General features: G+C 41.8%; 1 protein-coding gene across 7 annotated transcripts in view; it reads left to right on the top strand.

Annotated features, from left to right (window-relative positions):
- The window catches only part of abhd18 (abhydrolase domain containing 18), a 102,181-nt gene that overhangs the window by 44,963 nt on the left and 43,524 nt on the right, over positions 1 to 13,694 (top strand). For all 7 annotated transcript variants that reach the window (XM_086009315.1, XM_086009349.1, XM_086009322.1 and 4 more), the window contains one exon: positions 1,586 to 1,611. In XM_086009315.1, coding sequence (XP_085865441.1) covers positions 1,586 to 1,611 — 26 coding nt within the window. The remainder of the gene's footprint in view (positions 1 to 1,585; positions 1,612 to 13,694) is intronic.

Here is a 13,694-nt window from a genome sequence, read left to right as displayed (position 1 = left end):
CACGGACAACATAAAAGGGAGGTTTTTTTCCCTCCAATTTTCTTCACCTCGCTCACTCATATCCAAGCAAAGAGTGAATCTCTTTAGGATATAAGAATCAAAGGGCTCTGGTCACCCTTCAGTATCTCTTCCAAGTGGCCCTTCTTCATGCATGAGTGTTGATCGGCACTACAGCTGAGCCCAATCCTGTCTACATGTGCACTTCCACATGTGCACTTCCAGTAGGGTTCACTGGATAGTGAATGAGTTGTTTTGCTGCCCCCTTCCCCAAAAACCTGGGACATTGAGGCCAACTGTGGTGTGCCTGCCATTACTTTAGTTGCAATACGATCACTTAGTGAAATCCATGTTATTGAACGTAGTTTGTATCGCTCAGCTACTCACTACCTTAACCAGCTGAGACTGTGGGACAAAACATCTAGTAATTAACTATTATATCTAATGCAAATTCATCTCCTTTGGACTATTAGATTCAACTTTAAGTCAGATCCCTTTAATTATAATCAGCGCTCCTTGAGCAATATTCAAGAAAATAACGTGGGCAGAAGTAGTAGATATAAGTGAATGAAGTATGGAATAACCTACTTGGCCTATTCCTTCCAAAAGATTGTATGCTGTTTGTACTGCCATGGATTTGCCCTAATTTTATTTGCACTCTTTTGCGAGTTTATTGCCTTCTGTTCACCTGGTTTTCTTCATGTTTGAATCCTTCCCAGGCGATGCCTGTGTACAGGTGTCTGCTTCCAGGCCACTGCCAATGCAGTATTTAGCCAGCTGACAGTAGGAATGCAAGAGACTTGGGTGAAGGCTTCCCTCTACTCAGTGCTTCCCTGCACCAATGTTACTGAAATTGATACATCCAAAGAATGAGGCGTTGAATCAATTTCATGTCACGGCACTCAAATGCACTGTCCATTGATAGTGCTGCGCTCTGGGCCAACCTGAACTCTAAACATATTTAATCTTTTGATAGTGACAAATAGTGAATGAGTAAAGCTCCTGAATACTAAATTTCTTTGTAACCTTGAAAACAATTGAGCAAAAACTCTAGGTTATCCAAATAACATTCAGTTCCAGCACGTTTTATTCTTTTTTTCGGAACAAAGTGGGAGCTACAGTGCTCCATAGAATATTTGGTCATCTGTGTCTATACTTTATAGTAACCTTCAATCTGTTTATATTGGCACAAGAATTGGGTGAAGCAGGCAGATGCAGATCATTTTTTTATTATAAAGTAGTTAATCTACATACGTATAGTGTTAGCTGTTTTTGATGATCCAGATAGCTATTTGTTACCAAGGGTTGGGAAGGAATAATTTTCCCACTATTTAGGATTTGAGCCTTTGCCAATTTCTTCCTTGTATCCTCTAGGTCAGATTACTTTTCAAAAGAAAAAATCCAGTTGATCAAATGACCTATTTAAATATTATGCTGCGCTACTTATAGCAGTTAGGATATGTATAGATTTATCCTCTAGCTTTAATACTGAATATGCAGATGTATTTATTTGAATCTGTGCTCCCGTTCATATCTGTTTTAAAGCACGTTGTGAAAGTAGCTATTTCCCTTGACAGTATTGTTACATGGCTATAGGAAACCTAAAGATCAAATGTAAGTACTTTAGTAATGCATGCTTGTGTACCCATGTATCCCCTCATGTTTAATCCATCTCGTTCTCCTCCCAAGAAATTGAATATTCTGCTTTATCTATCCATGTTCAAATTTTGTTAAATCTTATGACTGTACTAGAAATGCTGGATTGTTTGCATAATGGTTGTAATTCTGAATCAGCACCTACATTCATTGGTGTCCTTGATGCTTCTGAGGAATCCCATTGTGATGTAGTCAGGATTGTCCCCAATGTGACCCTTTGCACCTGCCTTGTATAAATTCCCAGGACCTGCAGGATAGTTCAGTTCTTGTACTGGACCCTCACCCCCACCCCCAACACCAATTTTGAGAAAATTCTCCAAACTCCCAGTGTCACTTTTGTTTGACGTCCAGGACCAGACCTCTAATTCTAGGAGTGAAAAGCAGCACGTATCTCTTTTAAATGCTTAGTTATACTTTTATCTGTTAGTTTCTCTTCTCGTTGATTCCTCTGTGCATGCTTGGAGGGGGGCAATTTCTCTGTCACTCCAGGAATCTAGTCTTACTGTGGGATATTTATCAGTTTCAGGCTGTTCTCAATGGAGGCCTAGTCTGTAAAGCAATAAATACCTGAGATTCTCAGTCACACACAGAATCACAGAATCTACAGTGCAGATAGAGGCCACCTCGGCCCATCGAGCCTGCACCGACACATATCCCACCCTATCCCCGTAAGCCCACGTATTTAATCCCCTAACACTAAGGGTCAATTTATCATAGCCAAATCAACCTAACCTGCACATCTTTGGACTTTTTGTTTTTTTTTTGTTCTGGATATCATCAGATGGTAACAACTACAACAACAAAAATATCATGTGGCCTGGAGCAGGGTGCTTTTTTTTCCCCCTCATGCTGGGAGATTGATACCTCAAGTTTTGTCCCTTGGACTTAGCCTCCTAGTCGTGTATAAAACAGAACTCTACCCTGGCTTTGAGCAGGGTTCAAACTTTAGCATAAGGTCACCATATAATTAGAGCAGGGGACCTCCGATGCACTTAAGTTTTATTTGTACCAAAGAAATTTGGGGTGGAAAGAAATAGCATTGCTTGGGCGAGATCTTTGTTTTATTGCCCAGACTTGGTACTCAGTCCAGATCCAAGACTTTGAGATAGGAATTCATGGCTGGCCCATTGATTCTAAGGCTGTAAAACAGTGTCAGAAGTGTGATGGCCCACTTTCTGATGCAGTTGTTCATGAGAATTGCTTAAATTGTTTCTTCACAACTCATGATCCATACACTTGCTAAATTTGTATCTGCTACCCTAGTAAGACTCCTTAGCTTTGAATGATGGAAATGGCAGATGTAAACTGAGGTAAAAGCTCTTTCTTAAAAAGAAAATATATATTTTCTAGGACAACGTTCAGTCTATTTGGTCTAGATTATTCTGGCCACAACCAGTCTACCTTTCCCTGTGGGGAAGAAGCTGTCATCTGTCAATCTAGAACATAGAGACGAATGGATTGCTCCCATTTGAATTATTTTAGGAAGGAGGCAGAACTCTCAGCTCATGGCCTGTTGTATACGAGTACTCCTGATAAATCAACCTCCAGATTGCCTTTGGTCTTATTGGCTTTCTTTGACTGGTTCAGCTAAATATGTAGATCAACTTACAGCATCAGGGTCTTAAAAGCACATGTCAATTTATGCAGCAGCCTCCATAGTTATTTCTAGCCTAGTTGTTGAAGGGTTTTTTCTATTACTAGGAAGAGAGCACCTAAACAAAAACATTCTCTAAATAAGCATCGGTCACTTGGAGGCTCCAAACAAGTTGACTGAACTTCAAACTTGTCCAATCTGTTTAGATAGGGCCCTTGTCTTCAGCTAGGACAAGCTGGGCAATATCCGCACAGTGGTCTCCATCTGTTTTCTTCTCCCCGAGGACGTCCAAACTGGAAGATATTGTTGACTCCTTCCTAGCGGAGACAGTTATGATCCAGCTTTGGCACCTTTGACATGTCACGTTATCCTTGATCCATCCTCTCTGGGCTCCACTTCTTTACTCTGCACTGCTGCAGGTGATTTCATTTCCCTGGGGAGGTCTGTTACATGGTGATCGGGCAGTGATTGGCAGAACACTTAGCAACAAACAAATTCTCTCCATTAGTCATTGGCTTCTTTGATTCTATTGCATTCATTTTTCCCAATTCTGAAATGCAAACAGGCCTTGTGTAGAGGGAGGGAGTCTCTGCATTTTTTTCATTGGACAATTTCCCCCTCCACTATAAACTTCATGTTTCACAGAGACCAGCACTCTGGGCCATATTTTTGGCAGCTTTGTTCTGGCAGCAGGGTTTGCAATGTCCCAGCTATGGCTTCCATCCTCCTAAATGCATACTACTGTGTGTGAGGAATGCCTGAATGACCAAAATAAGATTACCTACCTTGTAAGGTCTTTGTCATTCTTCAAATGATAGCATCCTTCATAACCATCCCCTTGGGCTCTGTTGGAATTGTTATTGGTGTTTTAAGGTTAGGAATTTTTAAGGATGTTGTATTAGGATAGTGTGGGTTAAAGCGATTTGAGTTATCATGCAGGCTTTAAGCCTTCCTTCATACTGTCAGAAGCAGCAGTTCACATGGGATAGTTATAACAGCAGCTGGTCAAAATACCTCTGTGATTCCCAGAACAAATGAAGATTGGATAGATCTTGCGTTGTGTAAGGCATGTCATCGATCAAAAGAATGAGGACTCTACAAGGTAGACAGTCTTGCTTTCAAACAAATCCACAATTTAAAGGCTCTGTGCGAAGGCATAGTTCACTTTTTAGCTAAACCAAATTCAGCTAAGGAATTGAATATGACCCTTTTTTCTTGAGTTTCCTTTTAAATTAGACTAAAGTCCTCAAATATGTATTTTGAAATGCTACAATCTCTTGAAACGTTCTCTGCAAACTTTTAAAACACTTTAGTTTGTACAGGAAACTCCTTTTTTTATCCGGCACCGACGGGACCGGCGTGGTGCCAGTTTATCAAAAAGTCCGGATTACAGAGAGGTATTGTTAAAAGGTACGAGAGCTCTGTACACAGCAACAAATCCAGGCTTCCCTGTTGCTTAGCAACAGGTGCAGGAACTCCGGCCACAGACCATGCGTCCCTGTTGTTTAGCAACAAGTGCAGGAACCCCAGTTACACAGCCACAGATCCAGGAGTGGCCACTAATATGAAGTAAAACTTAACCTGAACCTACTCCTGAATTTTGCCGGTTAACAGAGATTTCTGGTTATTTAGGTGCCAGTAAATCGAGAGTTTCCTGTAAATTGCAAAGCAGTTTTTATTCCCCAAAAATAGAATGTGGCTGATTTTCACATTGTAGTCTGTGCTTAATGTGTTATGGTGCATTGGCTGTTGCAGTAAGGTTGAAGAAAGAAAAAGCAACAGTAAATAGGTTTGTCTTTAGATAATTTTCAAGGGAAGCCTGCAGGTGGTTTTAAAGGAGTGGTTAAGTGTCTGGCAGTTTGAAACTGAACTCTGCAATAACTTGTAATCAGGTCGTCCTGTAGGACCACTGGCTCTGATTGACTTGGTGAAAGAAACTTAAAAGTAATCAACAGCAACTTGCATTTATATAGCACCTTTTTAACATTTTAAAATGTCCCAAGGAGCTTCATATGAGTTTAATCAGACAAAAAATGACACCGTGCCACAGAATGAGACATTTGGACAGGTGACCAAAAGCTTGGTCAAAGAGGTAGGTTTTAAGGAGAGTCTTAAAAGAAGAGTGAGGTAGAGATGTGGAGAGGTTTAGGGAGGGAATTCTGGAGCTTAGGGCAACAGGAGTGAGGGATGCACAAGATGCCATGGAGGGATTTGAACACTGATCATTTTAAAATTGAGGCGGTGCTGGACCGGGAGCCAACATAGGTCAACGAGCACAAGGGTGATGGGCGAATGAGACTTGGTGCAAGTTAGGATACAGGCAACAGTGTTTTGAATGAGCTTAAGTTTATGGGGGGTGACCAGCTGAGCACTCGAATAGTTGAGTCTGGTAGTAGACCAGAACTTTCAAGGTGATGGATAATTTAAGAAGTAACAGTTTTTGTAACTTGTACTGAAGCCAATAAAGCAGTAACTTGAACAGTAAGAATTATAATTTTCTTATGGATGGGGTGAACACTAGTAAAAGTTTGAGAAGTAACGGTGGAGCTTGAAATGAGAGATTGACATAAGACGGGTTAGTTTGGCGATACGTAGTGAAAATAGTGGGAAGGGATCCAAAGAATGGAGGATCCTGACGGACCTGTATGATACTAAAACGTGGGGCCAAATCTTGCTGGAAAATTAACGGTGTGTTAACGACATACTCTATTATCAATGCGCAAATCAGGCAGCAGGTTCAGGGGATTAAGTGATACGCCGTGACTTGCAAATCTCAAACTTGCCGAATGGCATCTCGCCCTAAGCTTCTGTTTTTAAGAACTTACTGGATTTGCAAATTAAATGCCCATTAAACTTGCCACAGAAAGTTAGGCCTAGTAATTAAGTGTGCAAGTACCCTTTTAACAATGTAATATTTGTTAATGCAATGCCAATCAACCACTCTGGCCCAGAAAGGGAAAAATTTAAACTCTTGAGTCTCATTCCTGCATGTAGTAGATTCTTAGATTTCAATTAAAAAAAAATTCTTGCCCTTTCTGTCTCTTTTCTCGCTCATTCCAATCTTTCTTTCCCTCCCTATTTCTCTTTCTGTACCTGATTTGACTCCAATTCACCCTCCTTCTCCGTTGTTCCTTTGTTTATTTCTCAATACTAATCTCATTTGTTAACGAGATAGACTGTTGGTCCCACTGTTCACATAGGTCCCAGGTGCCCTTGTTATCCGCTCGCATTTCCAATAAGTTACGGCGCAACATTGTTTGAGCTGATGGGTGCAGGCTGCAAGATTTGGCCCAATGTGTTAGTCATAATAGTAGAGTAGAATGGAGCAGTGAAAGAAGGTTCTTGTTAAGAGCTTCAAGATTAGAGTTGAAAGAGAAAGAGGAGTCAAAAATATTTTATTTCTCTTGGGAGAGCTGGTATGCCATCAGAATAGAAGATTTGTGGAAAAGATGTTGGAGACAATTTTGGTAAAGGATCAGAAGTAGTAGTTGCTAGAGGGCAGGAAAATAGTAATTGATGCTTTTTCAAGTTGTATTTAGCAGCTCTTAGTAGGTTTACAGAAGTTGCTAACTGAGATGAAGTTGGCTGGCAGTGCTTCAGGCAGATCAAGATGCCAGGTGTCATTAGGATTTTTTTTAACGATAAACAGCAACATGGCAGGCATGATTAGACTAAGGTGTAACATCAGATCTGATGGAGGGGGGAAAAGATAAAATATCAATTACATCGCTGGCATAAAAGGATAAAAAGAGTGGAAAGCAATAGTAGGATCAGGGGAAAGCCGCAGAGAATTCTTGAAGATCTGGCATACTTGGAGCCAGATAAGACAGAAATGAAATGACCCTCATCAAAGTCACAAATGACATCCTATGTAACTGTGACCGTGGTAGACTATCCTTCAGCGGCTTCTCGACCTGTCTGCAGCCTTTGACACGGCTAACCACACCATACTTCTTCAATGTCTCTCCTCTGTCCAACTGGGTGGGACTGTACTCGCCTGGTTCCATTCTTATTTATCCAGTCATAGCCAGAGAATCACCTGCAAATAGCTTCTCTTTCCACTCTCTCACCATTACCTCTGGAGTCCCCCAAGGATCTATTCTTGGCCCCTCCTATTTCTCATCTAAATGCTGCCCCTTGGCGACATGATTTAAGGTGATTGGCAGAAGAACCAAAGGCGACATGAGGGAAAAACTTTTTTACGCAGCGAGTGGTTAGGATCTGGAATTCACTGCCTGAAAGGGTGGTGGAGGCAGGTTCAATTGTGGCTTTCAAAGGGGAATTGGATAAGGACCGGAAGGAAAAAATGTTGCAGGGCTATGAGGAAAGGGAGGAGGTGTGGGACTAGCTGAAGTGCTCTTGCAGAGAGCTGGCACAAGCTCAACGGGCCAAATGGCGGCCTCCTGTGCTGTAACCATTCTATGATTCATCTGTAAAGAACGTCGGGGTGCCACATGTATGCTGATGACACTCCGCTCTACCTCACCATCACCTCTCTCGACGACTCCTTTGTATCTAAATTTGTCAGACACCCGGTACTGGATGAGCAGAAATTTCCTCCAATGAAATATTGGGAAGACCGAAGCCATTGTCTTCGGTCCCTGCCACAAACTCCACTCCCTAGCCACTGACTCCCTCCCTCTCCCTAGCCACTGGCTGAGGCTGAACCAGACCGTTTGCAACCTTGGTGTTGTATTTGACCCCGAGATGAGCTTCCGACTATATATCCGGCGCGTCACCAAGACCGCCTGCTTCCATGTCCGTAACATCACCTGACTCCGCTCAGCTCATTGACTGCTAAAACCCTTATCCATGCCTTTGTTACCTCTAGACTTGACTATTCCAACGCACTTCCGGCTGGCCTCCCATCTTTCACCCTCCATAAACTTGAGCTCATCCAAAACTCTGCTGCCGGTATCCTAACTCGCACCAAATCCTGTTCACCCATCACCCCTTTGCCCGCTGACCTATCTTGGCTCCCGGTCCGGCAACACCTCAATTAAAAAAAACCTGATCCATGCTTTCAAATTCCTCCATGGCCTCGCCCCTCCCTATCTCCGTAACCTCCTCCAGCCCTACAACCCTCCAAGATCTCTGCCCTCTTGCTTATCCCCTATTTTAATCGCTCCACTCTTGGTGGCCGTGCTTTCAGCTGCCTAGGCCCTAAGCTCTGGAATTCCCTCTCTAAACCTCTCCGCCTCTCTACCACACTCTCATCCTTTAAGACACTCCTTAAAGCCTACCTCTGATCTGTCCTAATATTTCCTTATATGGCTCGGTGTCAAATTTTGTTTGATAACGCTCTGTCCAATTTCTATACTTTGTCTAATCTCCCAGTATACAGTTGAATTCAGAAAAATGCTTCCTAGGTCACTATTTGAATCAAGAGTTCTGTGTACTACCCAAATATTTAGACCGTCAACTCCAAATATCTATAATATATTTAAGAAAAATCTTCTGTTTGCATGCATTTGCTGTCTGCCCTTGACTTCCCATTGTTATGTTTTTGTATCAACTTTTTCCATCTCCACATTTAAACTGGTTATGCTGATTGTGCCATTGAATAGCTGTGGATGAAATTTCTGACCTATTCAATCAGTTCAAACACCATTTGAATTCCAGAGGTGAGGTGAGAGTGACTGCCCTTGACATCAAGGCAGCATTTGACCAAGTGTGGCACCAAGGAGCCCTAGTAAAATTGAAGTCCATGGTGATCACAGGGAAAACTCTTCACTGGCTAGAGTCATACCTAGTACAAAGGAAGATGGTTGTGGTTGTTGGAGGGCAATCATTCAGCGCCAGGACATCGCTGCAGGAGTTCCTCAGGGCGGTGTCCTAGGTCCAACCAGTTTCGGCTGCTTCATCAATGACCTCTCCATCATAAGGTCGGAAGTGGAGATGTTCGCTGATGGTTGCAGTGTTCAGTTCTATTTGCAATTCGTTGAATAATGAAGCAGTCTGTGCTCACATCTGGACAACATCCAGGTTTGGGCTGATAAGTGGCAAGTAACATTCATGCCAGGCAATGACCATCTCCAACAAGAGAGAGTCTAACCACCTCCCCATGACATTCAATGGCATTACCATTGTCGAATCCCCCACCATCAAATCCTGGGTGTCACCATTGACCAGAAACTTAATTGGACTAGCCACAAATACTGTGGCTGCAAGAGCAGGTCAGGGGATGGGTATTCTGTGGTGAGTGACTCACCTGACTCCCCAAAGCCTTTCTACCACCTACAAGGCACAAGTCAGGATTGTGATGGAATACTCTCCACTTGCCCGGATGGGTGCAGCTCCAACAACACAAGAAGCTCAACATCATCCAGGACAAAGCAGCCCGCTTGATCGGCACCCCATCCACCACCTTAAACATTCACTCACTCCACTACCAGAGCAACATGGCTGTAGTGTTTACCATCTACAAAATGCACTGCAGCAACTCACCAAGGCTTCTTCGACAGCACTTCCCAAACCTGCAACTTCTACCACTTGGAAGGACAAAGGCACCAGGCGCATGGGAACAGCACCACATGCAAGTTTCCTTCCAAGTCACACATCATCCTGACTTGGGAATATATCGCCAATCCTTCATCGTTGCTGCGTCAAAATCCTGGGACTCCCTCCCTAAAAGCACTGTGGGAGTACCTTCACCACACGGACTGCAGCATTTCAAGAAGACAGTACACCACCACCTTCTCGAGGGAAATTACAGATGGGCAATAAATGCTGGCCTTGCTGTGATTGGTCCATTTGCCTGAAGTAATGTCTGTTGTAGAAGTCAAAGATATTTAAAACCAAACGCCATTCACCTAAATTAGAAAGTCTTGAAAGTAAGGTGGTGTTTGGAAGAGAGTTATGGGACATCAGAAGGTGGGTTTGGGAAGATTTTAAAGTAAAGATTTCAATAATAAGGCAATGAAACTTTTTGGTAAGCAGGAAGATGACAAAAGGCAATTTGATGAAACCCAAATCAACTAAAATGTTTGATACTCCAGGTAATCTTCTACTTAAAACCCCTTTCTATCTCTGGTAATTAAAATTCAGAGACTTAACCTGAAAGTATACTCGTCCTACTTTGCACTTTGAATTCTTCCAATAGCTGCTGCAACTTTGAAAACTTAATTTTAATATTGCAATTGGGTTAAATGCAGCTAATACTGTGATATTGTATATGTCAGATTCCCTGTGAAATATATTAAGTATCAGACACTGAACCGTACAATGATAATAAATATAGTTAAACAAACATCAGTATATTGAAGTTTGTCATGCCTTTGGGGGCTTCCCAAGGATTGATTGGAAATCTTTCCAGTATTGCATTATATTCACGCTAACCACTAGTTGTGGTAGTTTCTTTAAGTGAGCTGGTTGTTTTACATAGACTTCCAAGCTAAATGGCATCACATATAAAACCTTCGATATAAATGATGAATCCTGAAACATTTCTTCCCATTCTCCATTATATTGGAAACAAAAGTGAATTGATGTGATGTTATGAGTTGAGTATGTATGCATTCTCCATAATGTCCTTCTGAGTTCAGAAAAAAAAAATGTAAAAAGAACAGTTGCCCTACTTGGTGTTTGCTGAAAGCAATAGCACATTTTTTAGATTGCTGGTTTACCATGTTTTAAACTCAAATAATGTCATAGGTTATTAATTGCTTGAAAGTATAATGTGTCAATGATTTACATGTGAACTTGCGTCCATTTAAATGTGGTCAAGGCTGCCTGGAATTTTTATTCAGATGTAATAATTTGTTCCTTTAGCAATTTTTTAAGTGAAGTAATCTATTTTTAACTATATTGTAGGTAGCATAGTTTCCAAATGTGATCTCTACATAACATTAGAAATTGTATAGACGCGTCTTATGACCAGATAAATTGTATTGCACACTTACCTCTGGGGGAAGGATAACTGTTGAGGTAAATCAACAAAACAAATGGAGCTAATTCTTTGTGGAACCTAAAGAATGAGAGAGAAAGAAATCGAGACTTTAATGTATTTTTTCGGGTGACATGTAGCAATTATGCTACATTTTAATTAGGGTAGTAGTGAGTAATCGAAATCTTATGCTGAAATAAGGGACAAAAAGCTAAACGAGAAAGTGAGTTAAACTTAATTCTGTGGTTTGTTCAATGCCATTATTAAATGGTTTAGAATGAGGCACTTCATTTTTTTAAAAGGCAAAAACACTTTTCCTCTTGTCTGTTCAATTGCAAGTTGCTTTTGGAATAGAATTTTGTTTACTTCTGTTTTAAAGAATTTATACTTTTTGTTCCACTGTCTTAATTAGCTTGCTGGTTAGCCAGTCTTGATTTCAACCAACCATGTACTAATCACTATTTATGCTCACATTTTGATTCAGTAGGAGCTGCTTAGTGTGATCGCCTCAGGCTATTTTTTGCTTTTTAAAAAAGACTATTTAGAAAAACATCTATACATTAAAGGAGAAGGGAGGTTTAGGAGGGAGTACTTTTTGCTTAAAGTGCTCCCATTTTCTAAATAAAAGTAATACGCTCATAGAATAAAACCACACAGAAGGAGGCCATTTGGCCCATCGTGTCTGTGCCGGCTCTTTGAAAGAGCTATCCAGTTAGTCACACTACCCTGCTCTTTTCCCATAGCCCTGTAAAATAGCCCCCATCAAGTATTTATCCAATTACCTTTTGAAAGTTTTTCTTGAATCTGCTTCCACCACCCTTTTAGGCTGTGCATTCCGGATCATAACGCATTGTAAAATAGAATTTCCTCATGTTGCCTCTGGTTCTTTTGCCAATTACTTTAAATTTATGTCCTCTGGTTACTGCCACTGGAAACCGTCTGTCTTTATTTATCAAAACCCTTCATGATTTTGAACACCTCTATCAAATCTCCCCTTAACCTTCTCTACTCGTAAGGAGAACAACCCCAGTTTCTCTAAGTCTCCATGTAACTGAAGTCTTTCATCCCTGGTACCATTCTAGAATAGCTCCTCTGCTTCCACTCTAAGGCCTTGACAATCTTCCTAAAGTATGGTGCCCAGAATTGGCCACAATACTGCAGCTGGGGCCTAACCAGTGTTTTACAAAGGTTTAGGATAATCTAAGCCAAGGATCTTGTATGCCTTTAAACAGCCTGCTCGACTTCTCCTCCCACCTTCAAAGACTTGTGCACGTACACCCCCGAGGTCTCATTGTTCCTGCATCCCCTTTAAAATTATACCATTTAATTTGTATTGCCTCTCGGCCCTGGCTCGGTTGGTAGCACTCGCGCCTCTGAGTCAGAAGGTTGTGGGTTCAAGTCCCACTCCAGAGTCTTGCGCACAAAAATCTAGGCTGACACTCCAGTGCTGCACTGTTGGAGGTGCCATCTTTCGGATGAGACGTTAAGCCGAGGCCCCATCTGCTCTCGGGTGGACGTAAAAGATCCCATGACACTGTTTTGAAGAGCAGGAGATTTATCCCTGGTGTCCTGACCATTAGTTATCCCTCAATCAACATCACTAAAACAGATTATCTGGTCATTATCCCATTGCTGTTTGTGGGAGCTTGCTGTGCGCAGATTGGCTGCCGCATTTTCTGCATTGCAATGGTGACTACACTTTAAAAGTACTTCATTGGCTGTAAAGCGCTTTGGATCACTTCACATTTTTCTGCGTTAAATTTCATCTGACGTGTCTGCCCATTTCACCAGTCTGTTTGTCTTCCTGAAAGTCTTACTATCCTCCCCACTGCTTACTACATTTGAGTTTCTTGTCATCTGCAAACTTTGAAATTATGCCCTGCATACCCAAGTCCATATCAAAAAATGCAGTGGTCCCAACCGACCCCTGGGGGGACACCACTGCACATCTCCCTCCAGTCTATGAAACAACCGCTCACCACAACTGTGTTTTCTGTCCCTCAGCCAATTTCCTATCCATGCAGCCACTGCCCCTTTAATCCCATGGGGTTCAATTTTGCTAACAAGTCTATTATGTGGTACTTTATCAAATGCCTTTTGAAAGCCCATATACACATCAATCGCACTACCCTCATCAACCCTCTCCGTTACTTCATCAAAGAACTCAAATCAAGTTAGTCAAACGTGATTTGCCTTTAACAAATTGTGCTGACTTTAATTAACCCATATGTTTCCAAATGCCAATTAATTTTGGCCTGGATTATTGCCTCAAAGTTTCCCCACCATTGACGTTGGGCTGACTGGCCTGTAGGTGCCAGGTTTCTTTCTTCTCTTTTCTGAGCAGGGTTGTAACATTTGCAATCCTCCAGTCCTCTGGAACCACTTCCATATCTAAGGAGGATTGAAAGATTGTGGCCAGAGCCTCTGCAATTTCCACCCTTGCTTCCCTCAGCAACCTCGGATGCATCCCATCTGGACCTGGTGACTTTTCTACTTTCAGCACTGCCAACCTTTTAAGTCCCTCCTCTTTATCAATTTTAACCCTATCCAATTTCTCTACAA

The sequence above is a fragment of the Somniosus microcephalus genome, chromosome 2 (genome assembly GCF_052327205.1).
Source record: "Somniosus microcephalus isolate GS21.2 chromosome 2, FLI_Smic_1.0, whole genome shotgun sequence".
In the NCBI taxonomy this organism is placed as follows: domain Eukaryota; kingdom Metazoa; phylum Chordata; class Chondrichthyes; order Squaliformes; family Somniosidae; genus Somniosus; species Somniosus microcephalus.
Note: the sequence above shows the minus strand (reverse complement) of the source record. Positions and strands in the feature narration are given on the sequence as shown.